The sequence below is a fragment of the Glycine soja genome, chromosome 4 (assembly GCF_004193775.1).
Source record: "Glycine soja cultivar W05 chromosome 4, ASM419377v2, whole genome shotgun sequence".
Taxonomy (NCBI): domain Eukaryota; kingdom Viridiplantae; phylum Streptophyta; class Magnoliopsida; order Fabales; family Fabaceae; genus Glycine; species Glycine soja.
The window spans coordinates 11,881,929-11,905,894 of record NC_041005.1 but is presented as its reverse complement, the minus strand read 5'-3'; the positions used below and the strand labels follow the sequence as shown (position 1 = coordinate 11,905,894).

The 23,966-nt window shown below is 30.3% G+C and overlaps 2 protein-coding genes across 9 annotated transcripts; one reads left to right on the top strand and one right to left on the bottom strand.

The window, feature by feature from the left end:
• Positions 1–2,262: 2,262 nt before the first annotated feature.
• On the bottom strand, positions 2,263–8,902 carry LOC114409351 (heparanase-like protein 1). Of its 8 annotated transcripts, none has more exons than XM_028372780.1 (9): positions 8,829–8,902; positions 8,511–8,581; positions 7,409–7,519; positions 6,987–7,075; positions 5,951–6,003; positions 3,957–3,965; positions 3,204–3,393; positions 2,902–3,027; positions 2,265–2,764 (listed from the first exon to the last, which is right to left on the bottom strand). In XM_028372780.1, exons 5-9 carry the CDS (start codon positions 5,958–5,960, stop codon positions 2,659–2,661), a joined length of 441 nt encoding a protein of 146 aa, XP_028228581.1. In that variant the 5' UTR covers positions 5,961–6,003; positions 6,987–7,075; positions 7,409–7,519; positions 8,511–8,581; positions 8,829–8,902; the 3' UTR covers positions 2,265–2,658. The 8 variants fall into 8 exon arrangements, 3 of the variants coding, with proteins under 3 accessions (XP_028228581.1, XP_028228580.1, XP_028228582.1); XM_028372779.1 differs by lacking the exon at positions 8,829–8,902 and adding an exon at positions 8,713–8,824; XR_003666039.1 differs by lacking the exon at positions 8,829–8,902 and adding an exon at positions 3,537–3,634 and having other exon boundaries at positions 2,266–2,764; positions 8,511–8,814.
• Positions 8,903–20,484: 11,582 nt separating this feature from the next.
• LOC114409350 (berberine bridge enzyme-like 22) lies at positions 20,485–22,359 on the top strand. The gene has a single exon (XM_028372778.1). It carries the CDS (start codon positions 20,522–20,524, stop codon positions 22,106–22,108), a length of 1,587 nt encoding a protein of 528 aa, XP_028228579.1. The 5' UTR covers positions 20,485–20,521; the 3' UTR covers positions 22,109–22,359.
• The last annotated feature ends 1,607 nt before the right edge of the window (positions 22,360–23,966 follow it).

Here is a 23,966-nt window from a genome sequence, read left to right as displayed (position 1 = left end):
TTTAAATGGATATGTTTGTACTCGTCATCGACAGAGACGAACACATTTATATATCTATTTACTTTTATTTGGATTTGTAAGATTGAAATATTGTTTCTTATTAATTTTGGTTGCACTTATAGAATTGGGTTATTTTAGTTTATTGATTTTTATTTAACCTTATGGAATTGAAATATTTTAACATTTAAATTTAGTCTTTAAATAATTGAAGTATCCTAATTAGTGTAATTGTATAAACCCCAAGGGCATTGGATAGAAGACTCCAAGAACATTGGGCCAAAAATGCAAGACAATGCCATAGGGTTCTCATGAGCCTTAGGGTAGATTTCGGGCCCATGGGCTAAGTATGAGCCCACTTATCTTTGTACATATTATATTAAGGTTTCATTAATTTTGGGTCTTGTATTTAGGACTCCATAATGTAGGTAGGGTACCCTAGAAATATAGGATTTTTCAGCCCTTGTATTTTAGGACACCTAGACTAGTTTTTGTATTAGGGGTAGTTTTGTAATTTCACATGCACTAAGTGAATATTTGATGTGTGTGGTTGAAAATAAATTTAATTGAATTGGTAGAAGCCCAATCCAATTAGAGGGGGAGGTGAGCATTTGCTTACTACACCCCATTACCAAATCATATAGTCACATTTTGTGCATGTCCTTCATGCTTTACATGCCTCATGACACCTAAGCACACTTAGTGGAGAATCTTGGAATTGATCTTGGATTAGTGGGCGGAACCATAACTAAAATTCACTAATCATAATTAGTGAAATTTTGGCTCCACAAATTCAATTTCAAATTCAAGTGAAATTTGAATTGAAATTCAAATTTTCCTCCAATTTTGTGTGACCCTTAGGCTATAAATAGAGGTCATGTGTGTGCATTTTTTTCAACTTTGATGATTTGAAAATTAAACTTCAGATTTCAAAGCTCTTTTAGAGCATAAAATTTCGTGCTCTTCTCTCCCTCTCCCTTCATTCATCTCCTTCTTCCTCCAAGCTCTTATCCATGACCTCCTATAGTGGTGAGCTTCTTCTAGACTCATCTTCTCCTTGAAGTGGCGTCTCCTTTCTCTCTTCCTTCTCCATTCCGCTGCCATATATATATATATATATCAAATTGACTATGTGAGTACTGGAGTATTAGACAGGACTGTTAAGGAAAAATATTAACTGTCACATATTATTATCTGATTATTTAATTTTTAGCAATTAAGCCTAAGATTTGAGTGAAAGGTGAAAAAAACCCCTTTAACTTAACCCTGCTATCAAAAGCCCTCATCCCCTCAACACCCTCCGCTGTCTACGCCGCACCTTCCAGCACCTCTCCTTCAACCTTGTCACCTTCAGCAACAATGCTCATAGAAAATACAAAAAGAGCGACCTTGCCTCGAACGAGTTCGAATATGACAATGAAAATGGCCAGATCTGGCCTCCTCACCAATGGATCCCTCTTTAAGGCATTTCTTCTTCATCCACATTGTGCTCCGAGAAAAAAAGGAAAACCAGAAGACCATTGTTGCATATCCCTCATGAAATATGATTGTAATTTTTATAATTTAGTTCTGATATTATTTTTTATAAATTCTTAAAATTCTAAAATATTTTTGTTTTACATTTATTAGTTTTAGAGTTCAGGTAGCATTGCACTGAGGTATCTCAACTCAAAGAAGTATATAAAGCAATTTATTTGGAAGTTGACAATCATGTTTTATTATTCTAACATTTTTTCATAGTCTTGATTTATAATTTTTATTTATTTTGTATACATTAGTTGCTTTATTTCAAAACGTCAACTTGAAATTTTAAATCTGGTTATTCAAAACTTAAAAAAAGAGTTGATGCTTTAATTGAATCACAAAAAGTGACTCTAGATAGATTTATCAAAACACATAAAAATAAATCTTAAAATATAGGTAATTTCTTGTTGAATGAACAAGTTAACAATGTAAAAATTGATGAAAATGAGAATAGAGAAGAAGTATTGAGTGTGAAAGATTGAATGAATTAATTTTAATATCAATTAAAAAAGAAATGTTAAAGGAAATCGATTATAATAAATTAATAAATAACTTTACATCGTTAAAAGCTCCAAAAATAATTTTTCAATAAAAAATATTAATTTATGTTAAAAAAATTATTAGACTAAAACAGGATTCATTTTAAAATTCGCTTTAGGTCTCTAAATTGGACCAACTCTAATTTAAAAATATTCACGAATAGCTGTTCATACCTGCGAATATTTAATATTTGCATATATTATTCACTTAACGAGTACCTAAACAAGTATGGAGCATAAACTGCACGAGATGATATTTTGTTTAGCAAGGCAAGAAATAAAAGACTACTACTTGTGCTTGTCCCACCGTGTCATCGTTTCTAATGGTCACTACAAGAAAAATGACTTATACCTACAGACAAAAACTGTCACTATAAATAAAAAATCTGTAGGTAAATGTATGATAGACTTTGTCCTACGGACGTTTCTTCTGTCAACTTTGAGGGAGCGTATAATGACGGTTAATTGTCTGTCACTATAGGTTTTACCTACTATGTATAGTGTGTAGGTAAAAGTCATTAACTTCTACTTACATTTTTTAACTGTAGGTAAAAGTCTTTAATATGTATCTATTACCTTCAATTGTAGGTAAAAGTTATTAACTTCTACTTACATTTTCTAACTGTAGGTAAAAGTCTTTAATATGAACATCACTTGAGACCGCAAGAACCTTCTTTCCCATTAACCGATGCCACAAAACTGCACTGTTTAGAAACAAGGCCAGAACCTAGGATTAGATATGTTCAAACATGATGTAATAATCACCAGAAATCTTCAAGTAACCTTCAAGGAAAAAAAAGTATTCTCTTTTTGTTTGTTGCAATTTTCAATTAGTACTTACCTGTAGTAGTCAGGATTGGGAGCAAAGGTGGTGGCATTGAGAAGGCCATAATTCCCTCCAATTAAAGTCTGCCTGCAATAGACTTTAGTGTTGTAGCAGGATGCTATTCCAAGTTGATCTAAGTACCTGAGCCATTTAAATTTCAAAACTTACAATAAATCACAACCAATTTAAAAAAGAACCAATTTTATATTTAGCAACATGTTTTGCTAAATATAACAGATAAAACATCATAATCCATCCTTTAGAAATTAAAAAAGAACAAAAACTGATGGAAGGAATGGACAACCAATTTTACCCACCAAAAGCTGTTTAGAAATCTGTTAGAAACATGATTGCCACCACTATTGTATGCCCCTCCAGCTTCTCCTACCCATACAGAAGACCAGGGACCATATATTTTGATGGTTTCTGAAAGATTGCCAAAAATTGATTCCACCCTACTCAAGCGCTCAGGATCTAGAATCTTCCTTTCAAGATGCTCATCACTACCTGAAAGAGAAATCAACTTAGAAACACTGATCAAGAATTCAAGAATGACAGACAATAGTATTTTTCAAGCAAGTGAACAAAGTATATCACCCTGGGTAACAAAGCCTATATAGTAGAAAGAATTAAGTAAGTGACAATCAAACCTGGGCCCAAATTATTATATAAATGATGAACACGTATTTAACGTTCGAAAGAGCACGTATTTAACGTTCGGAAGAGCACACAACGTACGCCCCTCGGCCTACAAAATCAGTTTAATATAGTGAACAATTTTTTAATTTTTAGCCCAAAACAATTTCACTATCATCCACATGCTTTAGTTTATTATATTATAGAAGAAAGTCGACCAAATAGAAGAAACTTCTTAATCAATGATGTGTTCATTTATTTTCTTTATAGAGATCTACCTCAATATATTTACGGTATTATTTCAACCATTTTGAATATCCAGAATTTCTGAAATGATTATAGGATGATGACAATATATCATGGATTGAAGGAAACTGCAAAAAAGAATGTAAAAAAGATGCACTAAGGGAGATTCATAAGAGAAGAAAACTAACCATTGGGATCTTCAAGTCCAAATACACCCACGTGTCCATTTCAGGATATAACATGTCAAGTGACAAAAACAAGAAGCAAAAGAAGAAACCATATATACATTAGAGACATCAAATATTTGACAAAAAAAAAATTAAAAGAATAGAAAGAAAGAAAGGAATAAAGGGTACATGAGAATATTGTGGGGGAGAGAGTGGAAAAACTTGTTCCTTAACAATATGCCAAAATTAACTGCAACTAGTCATATTGGCAGAGCATGTATAGCATTGGGCTAGTGGGAATGAAAACTGTCCTATCTCTTTCCTCAATGGCAGGAAAATTAAGTTTATTCTCCTCTCAATGCCATTCTATTTGGCTGAAATAGTAATAGAAGATACCAAGTAAATAGTATTTATCAGTTGGTGGCAACCTCAATGATACCAAGTTTAATGGATTTACCAAACTCATTCTAGAACTTAGAATATTGACCTTTCTTCTCATCATTGTCAGAGGATGCATCTTTTGTGCATCAATATTTAAGATGGAAGTACAAAGTCAATGAACAAAATTCAAGAAACACTTCTTACATTTTGAAATGGTATAACAAAGCAAACACAATTACTCAGCCATATAACTTATTATTTTAAAATTTAAATTGATTTTTAAAATTTTTCATATTGAATATATGTTAGCTAAACACCCTCTCCCAAGGGTGTTTGCATTACTACCATTTTAGCTAAACTAATATATATATATATATATATATATATATATATATATATATATATATATATATGTTATTAATTGTTATATATATCAAATAAGTATTATATGATCAATATGGTAAAAATCTTAAAATCCCAAAAGTCTCACTGTCAAAATCTTAACTATGCTAAATATTATAAGGTACATCCCTTCCATTATACCATCAACAAAACTCTCCCCAATGCCATTGACTAGTACTTAAATAGGTGAGAAAACTAATGTTATTATGATTGCCTGGACACTTATCTGCTTGAAATTGATTCAATTAAAAATATTGGATGGGATCAGATCAAATTTAAATTTAAAAATTGATTCAATTCAATCCAAACCAAACTTGTACACATTAATTATATATATATATATATATATATATATATAATATATAGTTTTATTTTATTTTTATTTCCTATATACTTATAAAATTATCATATAACTTATATATATTTATAAAAAATACATTTAGTTAAATAATTTTTTTACTACTTATTTGTGTTTAAAGGGATAAATATATTGTTATTAGTTATACAGTGACATATGAATGAAATATTTAATATTTTACATTTTTTATTATATATATATATATTGTTTTTTTTATTTAATCTTATTTTAAAAAAATAAAAGTAATAATAAAAAAAAAACTGGTATAATTTGTTTTAAATTGGATCTAATCGGATCATATCATATTAAAATTTTAAACTAAATCTGTTGAATGATAAATCAATAAAATCAAAATAATTGGATCAAATCATTTTTCTTTTCAAAATGGATTCAATCCATTCTGCAAACGCTTATGCACTCCCGGGTTATAATGACTAAATTGCTTTTTAACCACAACACACAGATATCAAATTGTATTTTAATAATAATATGCAAGGACCTATCTAAAAAAAAGGAGGAATATAAAAGACAAAAATTACTTTCAGTTTTTTTTTAAAAAAATGATTAATATCAAGGGACTAACTTAAAATTGTCGTAAATTGACAATTAAAAAAAAACTTGCCTTCACATTTCTGTTATAAAAGTTGATAATTATATTTATATATACTTGAATAGTTACTGAATATTATATTTAATTAAATTTATCTTTCATAAATAATTTTAAGTAACGTAATAATTTATTTATATATATATATATAAGAAATAAAAATATAAACATCGATGATATCATAAAATTTTGGTAATTATATTTTTTTTTTAAATTGTGAATTAACTAACCTTTGATGTTCTAGAGTAATTTATTAATCCAAATTACCTTCAAGCATATTCCCGTGCAAGTCAAGTTGAGGAACTTGATAGAGGCCATTTCTGAAATAGAGTCAGGAATTGGTCCGGAGAAGTTATTTCTAGCCAACGAGAGATTCTACAAGCTCCCTAATTTACATATTCTAACTATTGGATGGTACTATCAATATAGTGCAAAGCTAAGCAAAACTCCAGCCACATATTATAAAGATGAAAAAATAATGTATTGTTTAATAGTGCAAACCAGTTAAAGGAATTATACTTGAAAATTTAGAAATTCTTCTTCAAACATTTGCACCAAAATACTGCTAACACCAATTTCCTTTAGGCATTGCTTATGGTCCTCCTCAAGCCTTCGATTCATTGAATGTTTTTTTTTTCAGTCCATTTGGCAATACAAGAAAGATTGCTACTTATGCATGTTGATTTGATTATATTCATTTAGATTTCAATATCAGTCTGGCTACAGTCCATTTCAACCGGTCCTTTGAATTTCAAATTTTTATAACCAAAAAATTAGACAAAAAAAAAAACAAATGAGATACAAAGGTGCACCTAGGGTGACAAAGATTCTTGACCACAACACCAAAGACAGCAATAGGAAAGCACAAACAATTTTAAAAACTTCAAATTGGTTGTCATACTAGTTCCAGACACATGCATGTCTGATATTCCTCCAAGACTGAATACTGCTACTCAACTTCCTACAATTTAATCAAGAATTCAATAGTATTGAATTCTTGAGCCAAAATTGTATAGTTGGGATATTGTAAGAATAGGATAAATAATGTCCTTCTAATCTAATCTAAAAATGAAAGAAAGAGAAACATTCAAACCAAGCTTCCCACTGAATTGGGAAATATACAAACTATGATCATCATCTACTCATGCTCATAGTGTAGGAAAAGTTTACCAAACCTTTCTTCAGACTACAACTCAAACAGAAAAAGTAATCATATTATAACCTAGAAAAAAAGCATGTTATTCAGCATCTTACCGTAATGAGTAAAAAAGTAAAAAGCAACTATAAACACTAGTAGACTCACCACATGTGGCTATGTCAAAACATTTTCACCAGTTATTGTCTCCACAGAAGGTTCTTCAAATGCCCATTGTTTAGCAAGTGATACCACAACTGAAAACAGTATTAAAAGCCTGATAAGAAAAGCAATAGATAAAAGGAAATAGGATTTTTCCATACTCTTCTAGCCTAGTAATATTATGACCTGTTTGGTATCCAGGATGGGATCTCAATTGTTTTATGCATTGACAAAATTGTTTAAAGTGCAGTATTAATTTCTAGAAGCAGATTATATTATATTGGTTGAGAAGAGAAAGCAAGAGACTTCATTGAATCCATGTGTCAGTGATACGGGACCCCTCATTATGAAGGTGTATGTGCAAAAACAGAAGAGTAACTAAGTATAAAACTAAACAAAATCAACAAGGTAATTGTCATTAACCTTACTTGAAGAAGAATATTAAGGGAATATTTTGTATGCTCTTTAGGATGACAAAGTCCCTTAAGTAGAGTAGGAACAAGACCAGATATTTCTGGACTCTTTATCACACTCCCAACCTGGAAAAAACATGAAAATTAAAAATATTAATCACAGAAACAGGAATCAAATGGATAGAATAGTTCCTAAGTAAAGACTAATGTGTTGAAGGGCCATTTGCCCAGCTGACTGGACTTTAGGATGTGTATCAGTCAAAACCTTCAAATACTGAGATGGGTTAAGGTAATGCAATCTATAGCTTAAAAGGAATTTAGAAGTGAAAAATAATGTTTGCTTCATATTATACCTCAGTCAATTTGGGAACAATCTAAGGGAGACACCGAGACAAATGTTGAGGAGCACAATATGCCATAAAATTACTGCTCTTATAAGATGTCCAATTCAAGATTATGTTTTGAACTATAATTATTATTAGAATCTTACTATTCACAATTCGAATAACACAATTCGGATGTGATTTGACTACCCAACTATTCATATCATTGATATGAATTGCACAATTCAATTTTCTTTTTACATTGTTTTTACCATTCTTATCAAAGAAATTGAAAAGTTTGAAAAGCTTGAATGATTAAAAAAGGGGCTAAAGGGGCACTGCTAAACGCACCATATCCGATTTTTCAGATGTTCTATTTTCATTCTTCTAAAGACAACGTTTCGCATGGTCACTCACTCATTCTATACATTGTATTTGGCTATTCCATTGCTCTACTTTCCATCTTCTAAATATAGGGTTCACATACTCAGTTACAATTTACCAACTTTGGTCTTTTTCTAGTTTAAAATTATCACATGTACCTCCTATGAATTTAAGGATTTGATACAATTTATGATTTTAAAAACAAGCTTGACAATTCACGATTTGAATTGCAGTATGATAACCTTGCTTATAACAGTTAACAAGAAAAATAGACAACATGTCCAAATGCAATCAAAATCAAATACTGCATGATAGAATCATCAACATATAGCGAAATGGACAATTACAAATTGTGAAAAGCAAAAGCAGAAAAAAAAACTGTATTTAATTTAATAATCTATGAACTATACCACTTCTTTGGAAATGATAGCCAACTCCCCTGGCTTAATGCCCTGTTTGGAAAACTCCCTCACAGCATAACCTTGCAATTTCGAAAAAAGTAATTAGCAACAGTATCGAAAAAGTCAAAACACGAGAAAAACCAAAGAGTTTTTGCATTTTGCAATTGCACAATCGAATCAATAATAGAAGTGAAAGGAAAAACGAATCGACCTAATTCTAAAATTCCGTTCTTCGATTCCATTAGTGAACTCAAATGGATCAAGGAGCACGCAGAGAGTTAAACGTGAATTTCTATGAAATGAATGAACAGAGAATCGTAGATTTACTCAGTCATTGGAAGCACGAAAAGCGAATTGATAGAGAGAGCTGAGAAAATGTGTGAAGAGTAGGAAGTGAGATTAGGGGAAGGCAGAGGGGACTGAGAAAATGTATATCTTTTAATAATAATAACTTATGTTATATAACTAAGAGATAACTAAGAGAAAATGTATATTCTTTTCTACTTCTTATTCAAAAACCAGAAGAAACTTTTATTTTATATTTTGAATATTTTGTATTAAATAATTTATAAATCAATATATTTTCTCATTATTTTATTTCTATCTTCTTTTTTTAAAAGCTTCTCTCTTTCTATTTTTTTAATCAAACAAATACTAATATTATCACATCATTTAAATGTCCTTCGTGATTTTTTTTTTGCCTATACTGTGCTTTTGTAGGTAATAATCCTTTTGAGTTTTACCTACACTAATCAATCATAGGCACAAGTTTTTTGAAGTTTTACCTACACAACATAATTGTAGGTAAAAGTCTTTTTTTAGTTTTAATGAATTTATCTACACCAAATTATGGTTGGTACAAGTGTTTAAGTTTTACCTACATTAGTCCGTTGTAGGTAAAAGTATTTTTGAGATTTACCTACACTAATTCATGTCTGTAGGAAAAAGGCGTCCGTAAGCTTAGGTTATTTTTCTTGTAGTGACACCAAGGAACTGTAGGTACAAGTTTTATAGGATTTTACCAACACCAAGTAATTGTAGGTATAAGTTTTTTGAAATTTTACCAACACTAAGCATTTGTAAGTAGAAGTTATTTTGAGTTTTACCTACACCAAATAATAGTAAGTACAATTTTTTGAATTTTACCTATGACAAACAACTGTAGGTATAAGTATTTTTTGACTTTTACCTACACTAATTTATGTGTGTAGGTAAAAGCCTCCGTATGCATATGTCATTTTTCTTGTAGTGTGCAATATATGTCAACCAAATTATTGAATTGAACCTTTTTAATTATATTATTTTGAGGTTAGTTCTTGTACTTTGTTAATGTAATTTTTTACATTATTAATTAATTAAAAATCAGATCAATGAGGTACCGAGTCGATTGTATTTTTAAATAACGAAAAGGTAAAAAAAATAAAATAGTAGTACGTAAAAACAAAGGATAATTCGTAAGATAATATAATATAGATCAACAAAGATGGTAGAGCCTCCTAGTTAGATTTATATTATATTATAACAGATAAATAAAATACACAGTTAAGAATAAAGAGTAAGCGATAAGCGGAAGAAAAAATCAAATTAGATGGATAAAGGACACTCCTCAAGTGAATACTATAAGTTATCTCATTTCAGAAAAATATAGAATAACTTTTTTTTTAAATACAAATACAGGATCCTTATTGGTTTTCTGGATATTAAACCGAGTACGGAAGATCCTTACCAGCCCACACTCTTAGGGTTACGATGATCTTATTTTCCTTAAAGCACTAGCCTAACCATAAAGGATTTTCAAAAACATTAGGATTTTCATTGCTTTTCAAAAACAGATGTCAAGGGCAAACCTTTGCAGGCTTACAAATCCTAGATTTTCAAAAAACAAAAAAAAAATTCAAAAGTAAAGTAAACATCTGGGTTCTAAATCATATTCGCATTTTCTCAATGAAGATAACTATGGCCCCTTGAGGGTGCCTTCGGAGAATTTAGCCAGACATGGTAGATGTTATACTTACAGATTGACGAAAAAGATCAAAAGGGGAAGAAGGAGAAGATCCGAAAAGAAGCTTGATATTATTGCACAAAGCACTATTACAAACTTTTTCCTTTCTATTTCTCTCACTTATTTTTATAGTGTTCTCCAGTGTGTGTGCAACTATGTGTTACCCTGTACATCCCAACTTTCATATTCGTCATTGAACAGATAGGGAAAGTTTCTATGATCCTCCAGTAGGAGTTTCATAACATGGCAGGGGTAATTTTGAGCAGAAAAATTGTTCGGACAGGTTGTTATTTTGATGGCAATGTAATCCATCATTTCTTCCTGTATTAGGTTTATAGCCTCATTAATTGAGGGGTTAAATCCTTCAAACCTATCTGATGGAGGAATCAAGATTGATTCCAAGCATCCGTAGTCCAGTAGACTCTTTGTGGAAATTGTTAAGTCCTCATATCTAAAGGACTTAAATTGGTCCAGGTCTAATCTGACTTTTCTGAAAAGGAATTTTATTTTGCAAGGACAATTGGTTTTGTCTTCACAGAATGGGGTTTTATTGGTGCATACAATTTTTTGGTTGAAATAACATTCACGCCTATGTAGAGACCCAAGATTTGGGTTTGGTTGTTGTGAATAAGTTCTGTATTTTCTTGAAATTGTCTAGGTTCAAGCCATTTATTGGTCCGAGGATATTTGGACTGACTGAGTCCTTATAGGTTTTGTGGTTGGTCTTGGTTTGGTCAGCATTTATGACTGTAATCGCGTTTTCTGGCTCAAGGGCCTTTTTTTATTTTATTGATGTCTGTAGTATTTAGTTCAAGGGCTTTTTTTGCTTCTTCCCTAGAATAAAATCCTTTGTAAATTGGGCTTTGAATACCCTCCTTTGCAAGGCAAAGGTCTTTAAAATTGGTATAAACACCTTTATGGGGTCCTGATAACAGGACGAAAGCTGTATAACCTTTACCGGAAGGGGAGGCTTTTGTAAGGAGAGGGACTCCTTGGTTATCTGCTATGCAGAAATTGCATAAGGCACAAATTATGCCCTTTTTCACTGAAAACACAAATTGCTCATTATTGTTTGTATGTTTTGGAATATTCCAAATATTATCAATAAGGCAATTGAATTTGTCGTTGACAGCTTCCCTACCAGGGTAGTGAAACTCGTTTGTAAGTACAGGCAATTCCTGATTGCCAAACTTCATTTTTTTTGTTTTATATTTTGGTATGAGACCTTACAAGTCTTCATCTTGCTGTATCCCTGAAAAATGAGAAAGAATATCAGCAGCAACATTCTTAACTCCTTTTATGTGTTCAAAATTTATTTTTATTCCCTTATGATAAACATACTCTTGGAATAAAAGCCATCTTTTGTGAGACTTTTTGTCAGTATTTATTTGTTGGCTACCATAAGCCACTATTGCTTCGCAATCGGTTCTTATGGTAATTTGCCTTTTATTAATTAAGAAGAGTTTAAATCCTTCTAAAGCATTTATTACGACATTTGCTTCGTAATCTGTAGAAGTTGAGTATACCTGTGGTTTTGTGTGGTATTTTCCTGAGGCATATATACAAATTTCTTCATGATGAATTTTTTCATATTTATTTTTCTTTTTCTTTAGGATGACTCCCCATCCCTGTTCACAACCATCACATTCTATGACCAAATAATCAGAATCTAGTGGTAAAGATAGATATGGCAAATTATTAACCATTTCTTTTATTTTTTGGACTAATTTTATATCCTCCGTATTGATATTTCTTTGACCATTCAAAGATGTTTTGTTGTAAAGAATACCTGTGTATTTTCCTAGATCTTTAATAAAATTTCTTGCATAATTAAGCAGCCCTAGAAAAGCTTTCAGGATTTTTATGTCTTCCATTTTATCCGGGAAACTAAGAATTTTTTGGGAGATATAAGGCTGGAGCCTTATTTTTCCGTTTCCTATTTTTGTTCCTAGGAAAGATATATGAGTCTTACAAATCTCCATTTTTGACTTTGAGATAATTAAGTCAAAATTTTCAAATAAATGAAGAACTTGTTTGAGATGTAAATAATGTTCTTCTTTAGTTCTTGAAAAGACTAGCACATCATCTATATATGTACAAGTAAATTCTTTGTAATTTCCAAAAATATTATCCATTTTTCTTTGGAAAATTTGTGGTGCATTTTTCAATCTGAAAGGCATTACTTTCCATTCAAACAATCATTCTGAACAAGAAAAGACAGTCCATTTTATAGAATCAGGATGCATCTTAACTTGATGAAATCCAGATTTTAGATCAAATTTAGAAAATCATTTGACTTTTTGTATCCTATTTATCAACACATCCTTAGAAGGAATAGTGTATCCATCTATGTGAGTGTTGTCATTAAGTCTTTTGTAGTTATAAACCATTCTAGTTTTTCCTCTTTTTTTGTTCTGAATGTTTATTAACAATAAACGCAGGGCTTCTATGGGGACTAGTGCTAGGTACTATAACTTTTAGATCCAAGAGAGTTTTTATGTGGTTTTTACATTCCTCTTGTTCGAAGTTCCCATACTGAATATCTTTAGTTTTAATTATCAGGTCTGGGTTTATAATTTCTAATTTGCATATAACAGGATCCTTTTCCCAATATTTTGTAAGGTCTTTTCCTATTATATTTATTTTGTTTAATTTGTCTATAATCTGTTGCATATTATCGAAAGTTATGATTTTTTTGATCTTGACAGAATTATAATCAGATTCTGCTATGGATAACTCATATTGTAGCTCGGTTTCTATTTTTATACTTTCTAAAATATTTTCATGTCAAGGATCATGGGATGTTCCTAAAGTTCCTATCCTACCATAATTTTTTGATTCTTTTATTTTACAGCTACCAGGGTGTCATAAGGACATTGATCACTAACATTAGTAGTGGGGGCATCACCACACTTTGTTCGTAACTCTGATGTGAGTTCGTCTATTATGGGGGACATTTGTGAATTTGTAGAAATTAATAAGTAGTCTTTTGTAATAGTGACTGATATGTTATCGTGTACGATAAAATCAAGTCCTAAAATCATTTTTTCTTTGGCCGGTTGCAAGTCTACAACATCTACTTTATTGATAAAGATTTTGTTGCCAAAAATATCGCAATTTGTAGATAATTGAATAGTAAAATTTCTAGTTTCTATGTCATTTGTTATTATATCTCCAGACATTGTTCTGGTTTTGGTTATTATATTACTCCTAAAACAATTATGTTGGGGTACAACATTTTTGCACATGGAAGTAAAAGAACAACCAGTATCTACCAAAGCTTGCAAAATTACTTCAGTTTGGTCCAAGTTGTTTATTTTAGGAAAAATTATTTTAACCAAAATATGCAGGCTTTTATTTTTATTTTTATTGCAAATTATGGGGATGCAGTCTTTGTTTTGTAGTGTCATAAGCCCACTTGTATTTCAGAAAAGTTTGGATTTCTACTTTTTTCAAAATTTTTGTTAAGAAAATCTACGGTTTTTTCCATTTGGTTTAATCTGATTTCCAGAGTGGAAATCCTATTATTCATGATTTTATTTCCATAATCATTTTCTTTCTTAAAATTTGAAAATTCTGTTTTCAAAACCGTTTGTACGCAAGTTTTGCAAAAGTTCTTGTAGCATAGACTATAATCAGCTCTTAAAGTTTTATGGGGATATCTTTTATAGAAATGACATTCCTTATGATTTGGTCCTATGTGGAATTGTATTTCATGTTCACAATCATTTAGTTCTGTTTTAAACATTAGGTTGTATCCTAAATCATCAAGGATTTCTCCATACTAATTGTATTTGTCATCCACTGGGTATAGATTAGTATACTTATTTCTAGTGAATTCATTTAGAATTTTATAATCTTTATTAAGTTCTTCTTCTTCAGAAGTATAGTCAGACCAACTAATTATTGAATATATTTCTGAGTGAGTAGAGACTGTCTCATCTATGGGGATAAGATTCATCCTATAGCTTTTTATCAATTCTGCTTCTCTTGTAAACAGATTGGTTTTGTTTGGACAATCTCTGGAGTAATATCCTAGTTGGTGGCGAGCATAACATTCTAATTGTTTTGTGTATGTTTTATTATCTCTAAGTTTCCTAACATGTCTTTATTTGTTAAGAGTAGGTTTTCTAGAATTAGAGGCTCTAATTGAATACCTACGGGTTGGATTCTTTTTCCTAGAAGGTTGTTTATTGGGAGGTCTGTACTGAGGTCTTTTTCTCCTAATTTCTTTATGGTATTGTTGAGGAGTGTAGATCTGTTTACAAATTTCTGAATCAGCCATTTTTATTTGTTTGTTAATGGCTATGTTGGTACATGTTTCTTCCATCACTTTCATTATGTGTTGGATTCTGACAGTTAGATTATTCATGACTGGGTCAATTTGGTTATCATTCCAACTATCTCTAATTTTTTGTCCTAATTTACCCAGGAGTTTTAAGAATAATTTTTCTCCTAAAGATTTATTTGTAAATCCTCCTACTATAGAGGCATACATTAGGTAATCTTGGGTAAATTCTTTTATTTTACTGAAATAACTTATAGAGAGTCTTTTTAGGTTTCCTAGATAGCTTTTTTATCTGATGGTATTTCCATCATTTACAGATTGGCTGTAAAAATTCTTTGTATTAGGCTGGAAAAATTGTAGATGTTTGGACGACCAGGGTCTACTAGATTTGTTTTGATTTGTTATGGGAAAGTTTGTTTGAAAGATTCCCAACAGGCTCTAGCTATATCTCCTATATATGTTTCAGCTCTTGCTATCATGTCTTGGCTGTTAGATACATGACTTTCATGGTTTACTCTATAGTGTCTTATAACAGTAGAAGTCCACTGCGAATATTTAGTTAGGAAGTAATTGGGGGTCAATACTTCCTATGTTTAGTAGAAGAGATGGCATATTAAAAGTCGGCTCTATGGGCAACCTTTTCCTTTTTGATTTTATATTATCTCCAAGAGTTAAATCTACTAGGGTGATAACTTTTTCACGAGGGGTAAATCCCATGTTGTAATCTTCTGTAATATAATCAAATTGAGGGGTAAAATTTGAGCTAGAAGCATCAGCCATGAGACCTTTATGAGCTTCAGGAAACGAAACTAGCGATTCTGTTTCATCAGCCATGAGACTTTTATGAGCTTCAGGAAAGGAATCGGGAACCTCACAAATTTTTATTAAATATTTATATTTTTATTGAAAAATTATTTTTGGAGCTTTTAAAGATGTAAAGTTATTTATTAATTTATTATAATCAATTTCCTTTAACATTTCTTTTTCAATTGATATTAAAATTAATTCATTCAATCTTTCATACTCAATACTTCTTCTCTATTTTCATTTTCATCAATTTTTACATTGTTAACTTGTTCATTCAATAAGCAATTACCTATATTTTAAGATTTATTTTTATGTGTTTTAATAAATCTATCTAGAGTCACTTGTGATTCAATTAAAGCATCAACTTTTTTTTTTTAAGTTTTGAATAACCAAATTTAAAATTTCAAGTTGACATTTTAAAATAAAATAACTAATGTATACAAAATAAACAAAAATTATAAATCAAGACTATGAAAAAAATGTCAGTAATAAAACATGATTCTCAACTTCCAAATGAATTGCTTTATATACTTATTTGAGTTAAGATACTTCAGGGCAATGCTACTTGAATTCTGAAACTAATAAATATAAAACAAAAATATTTTAAAATTTTAAAAAATTATACAAAAATAATATCAGAATTGAATTATAAAAAAATTATAAAAATTACAATCATATTTCATGAGGGGATATGCAACAATGGTCTTTTGGTTTTCCTGCACAATGTGGATGAAGAAGAAATGCCTTAAAGAGGGATCCATTGGTGAGGAGGCCAGATCTGGCCATTTTCATTGTCATATTCGCACTCGTCCGGGGCAAGGTCGCTCTTTTTGTATTTTCTATGAGCGTTGTTGCTGAAGGTGACGAGGTTGAAGGAGAGGCGGTGGAAGGTGCGGCGCAGACAGCGGAGGGTGTTGAGGGGATGAGGGCTTTGATAGCAGGGTTAAGTTAAAGGGTTTTTTTTTTTTCACCTTTCACTCAAATCTTAGACTTAATTGCAAAAAAATTAAATAATCAGATATGTGACGGTTAATATTTTTCCTTATCAATCCTGTCTAATTTTTACTCCAGTACTCACATAGTCAATTTTAGTGAGTTAAAAAAGATAAGAAAATTAATTTATAATTTTATACAATTACACTAATTAGGATACTTCAATTATTTAAAGACTAAATTTAAATGTTAAAATATTTCAATTCCATAAGGTTAAATAAAAATCAATAAACTAAAATAACCCAATTCTATAAGTGCAAACAAAAATTAATAAGGAACAATATTTCAACCTTACAAATCCAATAAAAATAAATAGATATATAAATGTGTCCGTTTCCGTCGATATTTATTGACGAGTACAGACATATCCATTTAAATTATCTGCGGAGACTGGATATTCAATTAATTATCCATCTTCTATCCATTACATATTTTATCTATAAAAATCCATATATGTGGATATTTTTGCTATTCCTAGAAGCCATGTATTACTATCAAAATTTGACTTTATGAAAATTTCAAGAGTAACCATTATTTGACATGATTGATAGATAATTTTATTCTTTAAGTATGTGATTATGGATTTAATTTTTGACTCATAATGTTGATTTTTGTTTATAATTAAAATTTTTGATGAGTTGGTCTCAAAAGTTTATTAGAGTTAGGTTCGGTCCTCACATTTTGTGGACTCAACTAGATTAAAAAAAATAGAAATTCTTTTATATAAGTATGATAAAAATATATTTCATAAAAATTATGCTCACAATTTTATTAATAATGATACATTTTATTACATACAATTTCTTTTTACTTATAAATAATTACAAATAAAATATAGGCTTAAATAGATTTTTGATATTGAGATTTGGGACTTTTAGTCTCTCAAATTTAAATTTGTCTTTTTAGTCTATTAATTTCAAAAAATTCTCTTTCTAGTCCATCTGCATTAAAAAAATAAATATCTTAGTAACCCTAAAATCAATGAGAATTTTTTTTATAGAGAGGGATTAAAAGGAGCATTTTTTTTTAAATTGAGGAAGTAATATACGTGAATAGGCATTTAATTTTGGTACAAATTAAAAAAAACTTGGGAACTTATCCAAATCATAAAGATCATTGGAGTGGATTTTGTCTCTTCCAATAAAATAAATTTTATATTCGACAATGCTTAAGTTAAAATTTAGGAATTGGACGAGTTTTATTAATATCGATGAGATGAAGTTTTTGCCAAAAGAGTTAAAAAAGGTAAATATGTTTTTTTTCCTGTACTTGCCAAAAGAATTAAAAAAAAATCAAATTTGATTTTAGTCCCTATAATTTCAGATCATGGTCCATATATTTTAAAAAATAGGTGAATTTGGTCCCTATTTGGTCACTTGGTTTTTAATGCATATGGACTAAATCCACTTTTTTTTTTATTGTATAAGAACAAAATTGATCGATTTAAAATTACGAGGACTAAAATTAATTTTGATGAAAATATAGAGACATAAAACATATTTTAATTTAAAAAATTCTTCTTAATAATAACATCATTGAATGATACTGAATTCAGTCCATTTAAGTAAGATCTCAAGTCAAGCCTTGTGGATGTTGAAAACGTGATTAGGAGGATAGAATCCATTGAAGGTGCCCAACTAGGTTCTCCGATGAAAATTAGTAATGATAAAAAAATATAAATATTAAATTACCTCTTATTCCATTGAGCTCATAGGTATTGTAAAAATATACAATTTAGCTCATCTAATTTAAAAAAACAAGGAATATTCTTATAAATATTTTAAATATATTTTTAATTAAAATTATAATAAATTATTTTTAATTTATCAAGTTATTGTTCATTCACTCGATACCCTAGCATTGCTTCTTATTTACGCATTATCATTGCTTCTTTTTGTAAGATGTTGTAGACAAAGTAAAACACTTTGGGAGTGACAAAATGTCTAACCAAATTTGCCATTAGTTCATAAAAAAAGGCTAAAAATGGCATTCAATAGAGAATATTTTTTTATGATTAATAGAGAATGAATTTATGACAGAAAATATATTACAAAAATCAAATAATTTAGTAACGTTTTTGTAAAAATAAATTATAGATATATATTAGCAAATGATTTTCTTGTTGAAATTTATGCTTTTATAGAAATTATTGGAGGAAATTACACTAATTATCCTTGAGCTTTTATGTTTTTATCTACTCCTACACTAGTTTCCTTAGTTTTTAAAAAATACTTAATTGTTTGGAAAACACTAGAAGGTTAATGCAAAGGGAGAGTTTGTATAATTTTATTAAATTTCAAGAGTGGTTAGTGTAATTTACTTAAATTATTATTTTTTATAAAAATGTAGTAAAAACCGTGGTGTATTTCTTAAAATAAGAAAATAAAATAATAATATTTATATAAGATAGGAGAGTGTAATAGATATTTTAGTCATAAAATTATTATATAATAAAAGAATTTGAAAATAACATCTAATATATTTGTGTTTGTTAAGGAGGAAAAGTGTATATCTTAATACAAGAAAAGACTGCTGTATTCTTAGGAAATGAAAGTGTAAACGATATTTTGGTAATTTTTTATTATTAAAGTTTAATACTTCGGTCAAAATTAAATTTATTGTAATTTTAATTAATATTAAAATAATAAAACTTATTTTTTTTATAAATAATATGTAAAATAAACCCAATCTCGACTTTTGGCAAAATAATTATAAATAGTACCATTACCATATTAGCCTAAACAAGAACGTCAATGAACTTTAGTTACTGTGTGCATTCTTAGAATTATTGTCATTTTCTATTTTTGCTAACTTTTTGTTTTTTAGTTCATTCGTGATCCATGACGGAAACACTATAAGTAAATACTTTATTTCTTTCGTGATCCATATATCTTTTGATTTGTATAAATTAATTAGAGATTTAATTAAAAGGTTTTAATTTTTATAAATACTACTAGTAGCAACCTAGACAAGAACATCAATGAACTTACGTTATTGCGTGCATGTTTAGCATTATTGTCATTTTCTATTGATTTTGCTTTTTTCTATTATTTTTTTATTTCTTAACCCTATGTTTGGATTGAAAGAAAAAAAAATGAGAGAAGAAAGTATTGAAATTTGAATTAAGAGAAAAAATAAGTGGAAAGAAAAATTTTAATTTTTATGTTTGCAAATTCAACTTTCTTTCATTTTCTTTTCTATTTCTTTTCAATCAAACAATAAAAAATATATATCATTATTCGTATTTTCTTTCTTTCTTATTTTTTTTCCTCCATCCAATCGGACCATAACTGATCCATGACCAAAAGACTATCGTAAATAGACTATCGGTAAATATTTTATTTCTCTCGTCATCCATGTATGGTGTATCTTTTGCCTTTTATAAAATAATTTTTAATGATTTAATTAAAACGTTTTGATTTTATTTACTTTCAATATCTCAAGCAGCAAAATGGAATAGTAAACGGCTCGCACATTCAAATCAACATAATATTAATTTTGGATTGATTACAACATGGTCAGCCTTTTTTTTTTTTTATTATTACAATAGCGTTAGCATTTATCTAGTTCAATATTTAACCTTTTCATATAAACATAAATTGCATATAGGCTAATGGACAACTTTGCGTCATTTTTATAAACAAAATATCAATAAGTCTGTTTTAAGACAATTAACCAACATGGATTTGTTTTAACTATTGATTGATCAAAATTACATATTTGACCAATATGTTCTCCTTAAATTTGCTAGTTAAAATAACAATTTTAATGGGTCAATAGTTAAAACGGACCTACACTGGTAAATTGTTTTAAAACATACCGATATTCATATGTTATTTATAAAAATGAGAATGGTCACTGAGCTATGATGTATATAAATGTGTGAATTATGAAACATAATCAACTAAAGTTACAGAAGTAATTGTAAACATGGAGTTTGGTTATTGTGCAGTGTTTCTGATACTGCTTCTTCCAATCTCATGTGCAGATTCTACCTCAGTTGAGAAGCAATTCAGGGAATGCTTGTTAACCCAACTTGATGGAAATTCTGAATACATTGAAAAAATAACCTTCACCTCATCCTCCTCGCTATATCCCCAAGTCTGGGATTCATTGGCACAAAATCCTAGATGGGTTAGTTCCACAAGGAAGCCTCTTATCATTCTAACACCTTTCCATGAATCAGAAATTCAAGAAGCCATTCTATGCAGCAAACAACTTGAACTGCAGCTCAGAGTTAGAAGCGGTGGCCATGATTATGAAGGGCTATCTTACCTTGGTAAGGTCCCATTTGTGATGGTTGACCTCATCAACATCCGTTCCATCGACATTAACCTTGATGATGAAACAGCTTGGGTTCAGGCTGGGGCATCAATAGGTGAACTTTACTACAAAATTTCAAAAGCAAGTAAAGTGCACGGATTTCCGGCAGGAACCTGTCCAAGTGTAGGGATAGGGGGACATATCAGTGGAGGGGGACAGGGTCTGATGTTGAGGAAGCATGGCCTATCAGCAGACCATGTTCTTGATGCTTACCTCATAGATGTAAATGGGAAGATTCGTGATAGAAAATCAATGGGAGAAGATGTTTTCTGGGCCATCAGAGGAGGTGATGCTGCTAGTTTTGGAGTCATCCTTGCATGGAAGATCAGGTTGGTCAGAGTTCCACCTATTGTTATCGGGTTCAACGTTGGGAGAACACTGGAGGAAGGAGTCACCAATCTCATTCACAGGTGGCAATATATAGCACATGACTCGCATGAGGATCTTGTCATTAGAGTAATTGCTCGAATTAGTGGTCATGACAAATCAAAAAAATTCCAAGCAACCTTCAACTCTATTTTCCTTGGAGGAATAGACAGGTTGATCCCACTGATGAATGAGAGTTTCCCAGAATTGGGATTGCAGGCCAAAGACTGCATTGAAATGAGCTGGATTCAATCAGTGATGTTCATAGCTGGATATGACATAGAGGACCCTCTAGAACTCTTGCTCAACAGAACTACCATGTTTAAAAGATCTTTCAAGGCCAAGTCTGACTTTGTAAAGGAGCCAATACCAAAATCTGGTCTAGAAGGAGCTTGGAAACTGCTTCTAGAAGAAGAAATAGCATTCCTGATATTGGAACCTTATGGTGGTAGAATGAATGAAATTTCAGAATCTGAAATCCCTTTTCCCCACAGAAAGGGCTACTTGTACAACATACAATACCTGGTCAACTGGGAAGTCAATAGTGACGAAGCATCCAAGAGGCATCTACAATGGGCTAAAATGGTTTATAAATACATGACTCCTTATGTCTCAAAATCTCCAAGAGCTGCCTATTTCAACTATAAGGATCTTGATTTAGGCAAAAACAAGCATGACAACACAAGCTACTCAAAAGCTAGTGTTTGGGGTGAGAAGTACTTTAAGGGAAACTTTAGGAGATTGGCACAAATTAAGACAGAGTTTGACCCCCAAGATTTTTTCAAGAATGAACAGAGTATTCCTCTCCTGAATTCCCAACATTCTTAACAGAAAAAGCATGATATTATTTGGAGCACCTAAGACATTTGTGTAGTGCTTCAATATTATGTTAATCTTCAGCTTTGCGTTATTATTATAGACCCAATCTGGAATGGAATGCTGCTTTTGCAGACATTTCAAAGGTAGCAGATGCAATTTCAAAATGTATATCATATGATATATTTTCATAATGGGTGTGAACATGTTTAACAAGTCATGAAGTTACAAAATCTCATAAGAATGTACTCTAAATTTGTCAATCATGTTGTCTAATGACTCTTCCTATATCTCATGTTGTCTAAATTTCCTCTTCTTCCGTATTATAATTTAATTTATTTATTTTAAACTATCATTGCACAGAAGAAGTGTAATGGTCTATGTTTGATACAATTCTGCACCAAATATAAGCTACTGCCATGACATTCTGATAAAATAAAGTAGTAAGTCACATTAAAACTGAGGCATACCCAGTGTTCTGAACTAAGAATCTAAGCTCAAGAATTTTGTACAAGAGGGGCTTCAGGTAAAACAAAATGCGGTGTTGTTATTGCAAACCCATAACAGAAGCGACTAAAATGATACTGAAGCAAAGACGATTGGTAAAATGGACATGTATAGACAAATTAATGACTAATGGACATTTTTGAACTTAATATAATAAAAAGCAAATGGGGAAACAGAAGATTAAATAAATGGCAAAAAATAACTAAACACAATAATAGCCTATACCATGACGAAGATAAAACCACACCTTCAGGATTTTCACAGTTTGAACCTTAGTAGATTTTTGTCCTTGTGATGCTTCAAAGTGTATATGAAGATAGAGAGTTACATCCGAGATATTTCAGAATCTATAAAATGTTATAGGAAATAATATAATATTCACATTAACTCGAGTAATTTATAGAAAGAAGGATCTAATATTATTGCTTAGCAGTTAGCACCAAAGCTACTGTAACAATCCACATGATAACAAACACCATTCAAATAATGACAAAATGATATCAAAAGAACATCACTCAACACAAAAGACAAGATAAATCAATTTTCATTGTCGTGCATGTGAAAGAGGCATGTCCTTCAGCAGGACCGTGCAAGATGCAAGACAAATTAGACATCAACTAAGATCCAAAAAAAACATTTTTTTAGGTCCCTAAATTTTTTTTATTACTAACTATTAATAAATTTTAACTGATCAAAATAAAATAATTTAGAATCTCTCTCTCCCTTAAAAATTAGTCAATCAATATCATCGTTTTAAAAATTAACCAATATCACCCAAAAAAGTAAATCCCTATTAATTTTCCTTTAACTCATCCTAATTCCCTAACTAACGTATCTCACTCTCCAGACTCTATTCTTCATGTTTTTTCATCTCCTCATCTTCTGTTCATAAAAAAAAATCTATTATTTTCCTTCCCTTGAATGAAACCTGTTGTCTATTGATCAAACTTTGTCTCCGCAGCTAAATCTCTCTGAATTTGACATCGTCTGGATTCTGAACGCCTATAAACTACATACATCCCAGCGTCCCGCGTAAGAGATGCTTTGACTGAATTATCAAAAAATTATGAAGATCCTAAATTAAAAAGTGAAGTCATGTCTTTAGCAACTCATGAACTTGAAGATTTTGAATTTTTATTAGGAATGAATATTTGGTATGATATTTTGTTTGTTGTCAATTCTGTTAGCAAAATTCTACAATCAAAAGATATGCATATAGATGTTGCTATAGATCATTTAAAAGGTCTTATCACTTATTTAAAACATTATAGGAAAAACGGGTTTGCATTGGCTTTAGAATCCACAAAAAAAATGGCTATCGAAATGGATATAGAGCCAAAATTTTGTGAAAATCGTAAAATTC

What these genes read in the sequence shown, in the direction of transcription:
- LOC114409351 (XM_028372780.1), bottom strand. An exon ending in AGATTTCTAAACAGCTTTTG is followed by an intron (nt 3,028 to 3,203) that starts GTGGGTAAAATT and finishes TAAATGGCTCAG; the next exon opens with GTACTTAGATCAACTTGGAA. An exon ending in CCCAATCCTGACTACTACAG is followed by an intron (nt 2,765 to 2,901) that starts GTAAGTACTAAT and finishes GTTTCTAAACAG; the next exon opens with TGCAGTTTTGTGGCATCGGT.
- LOC114409350 (XM_028372778.1), top strand. Translation starts at nt 20,522, where the DNA reads ATGGAGTTTGGTTATTGTGCAGTGTTTCTGATACTGCTTCTTCCAATC.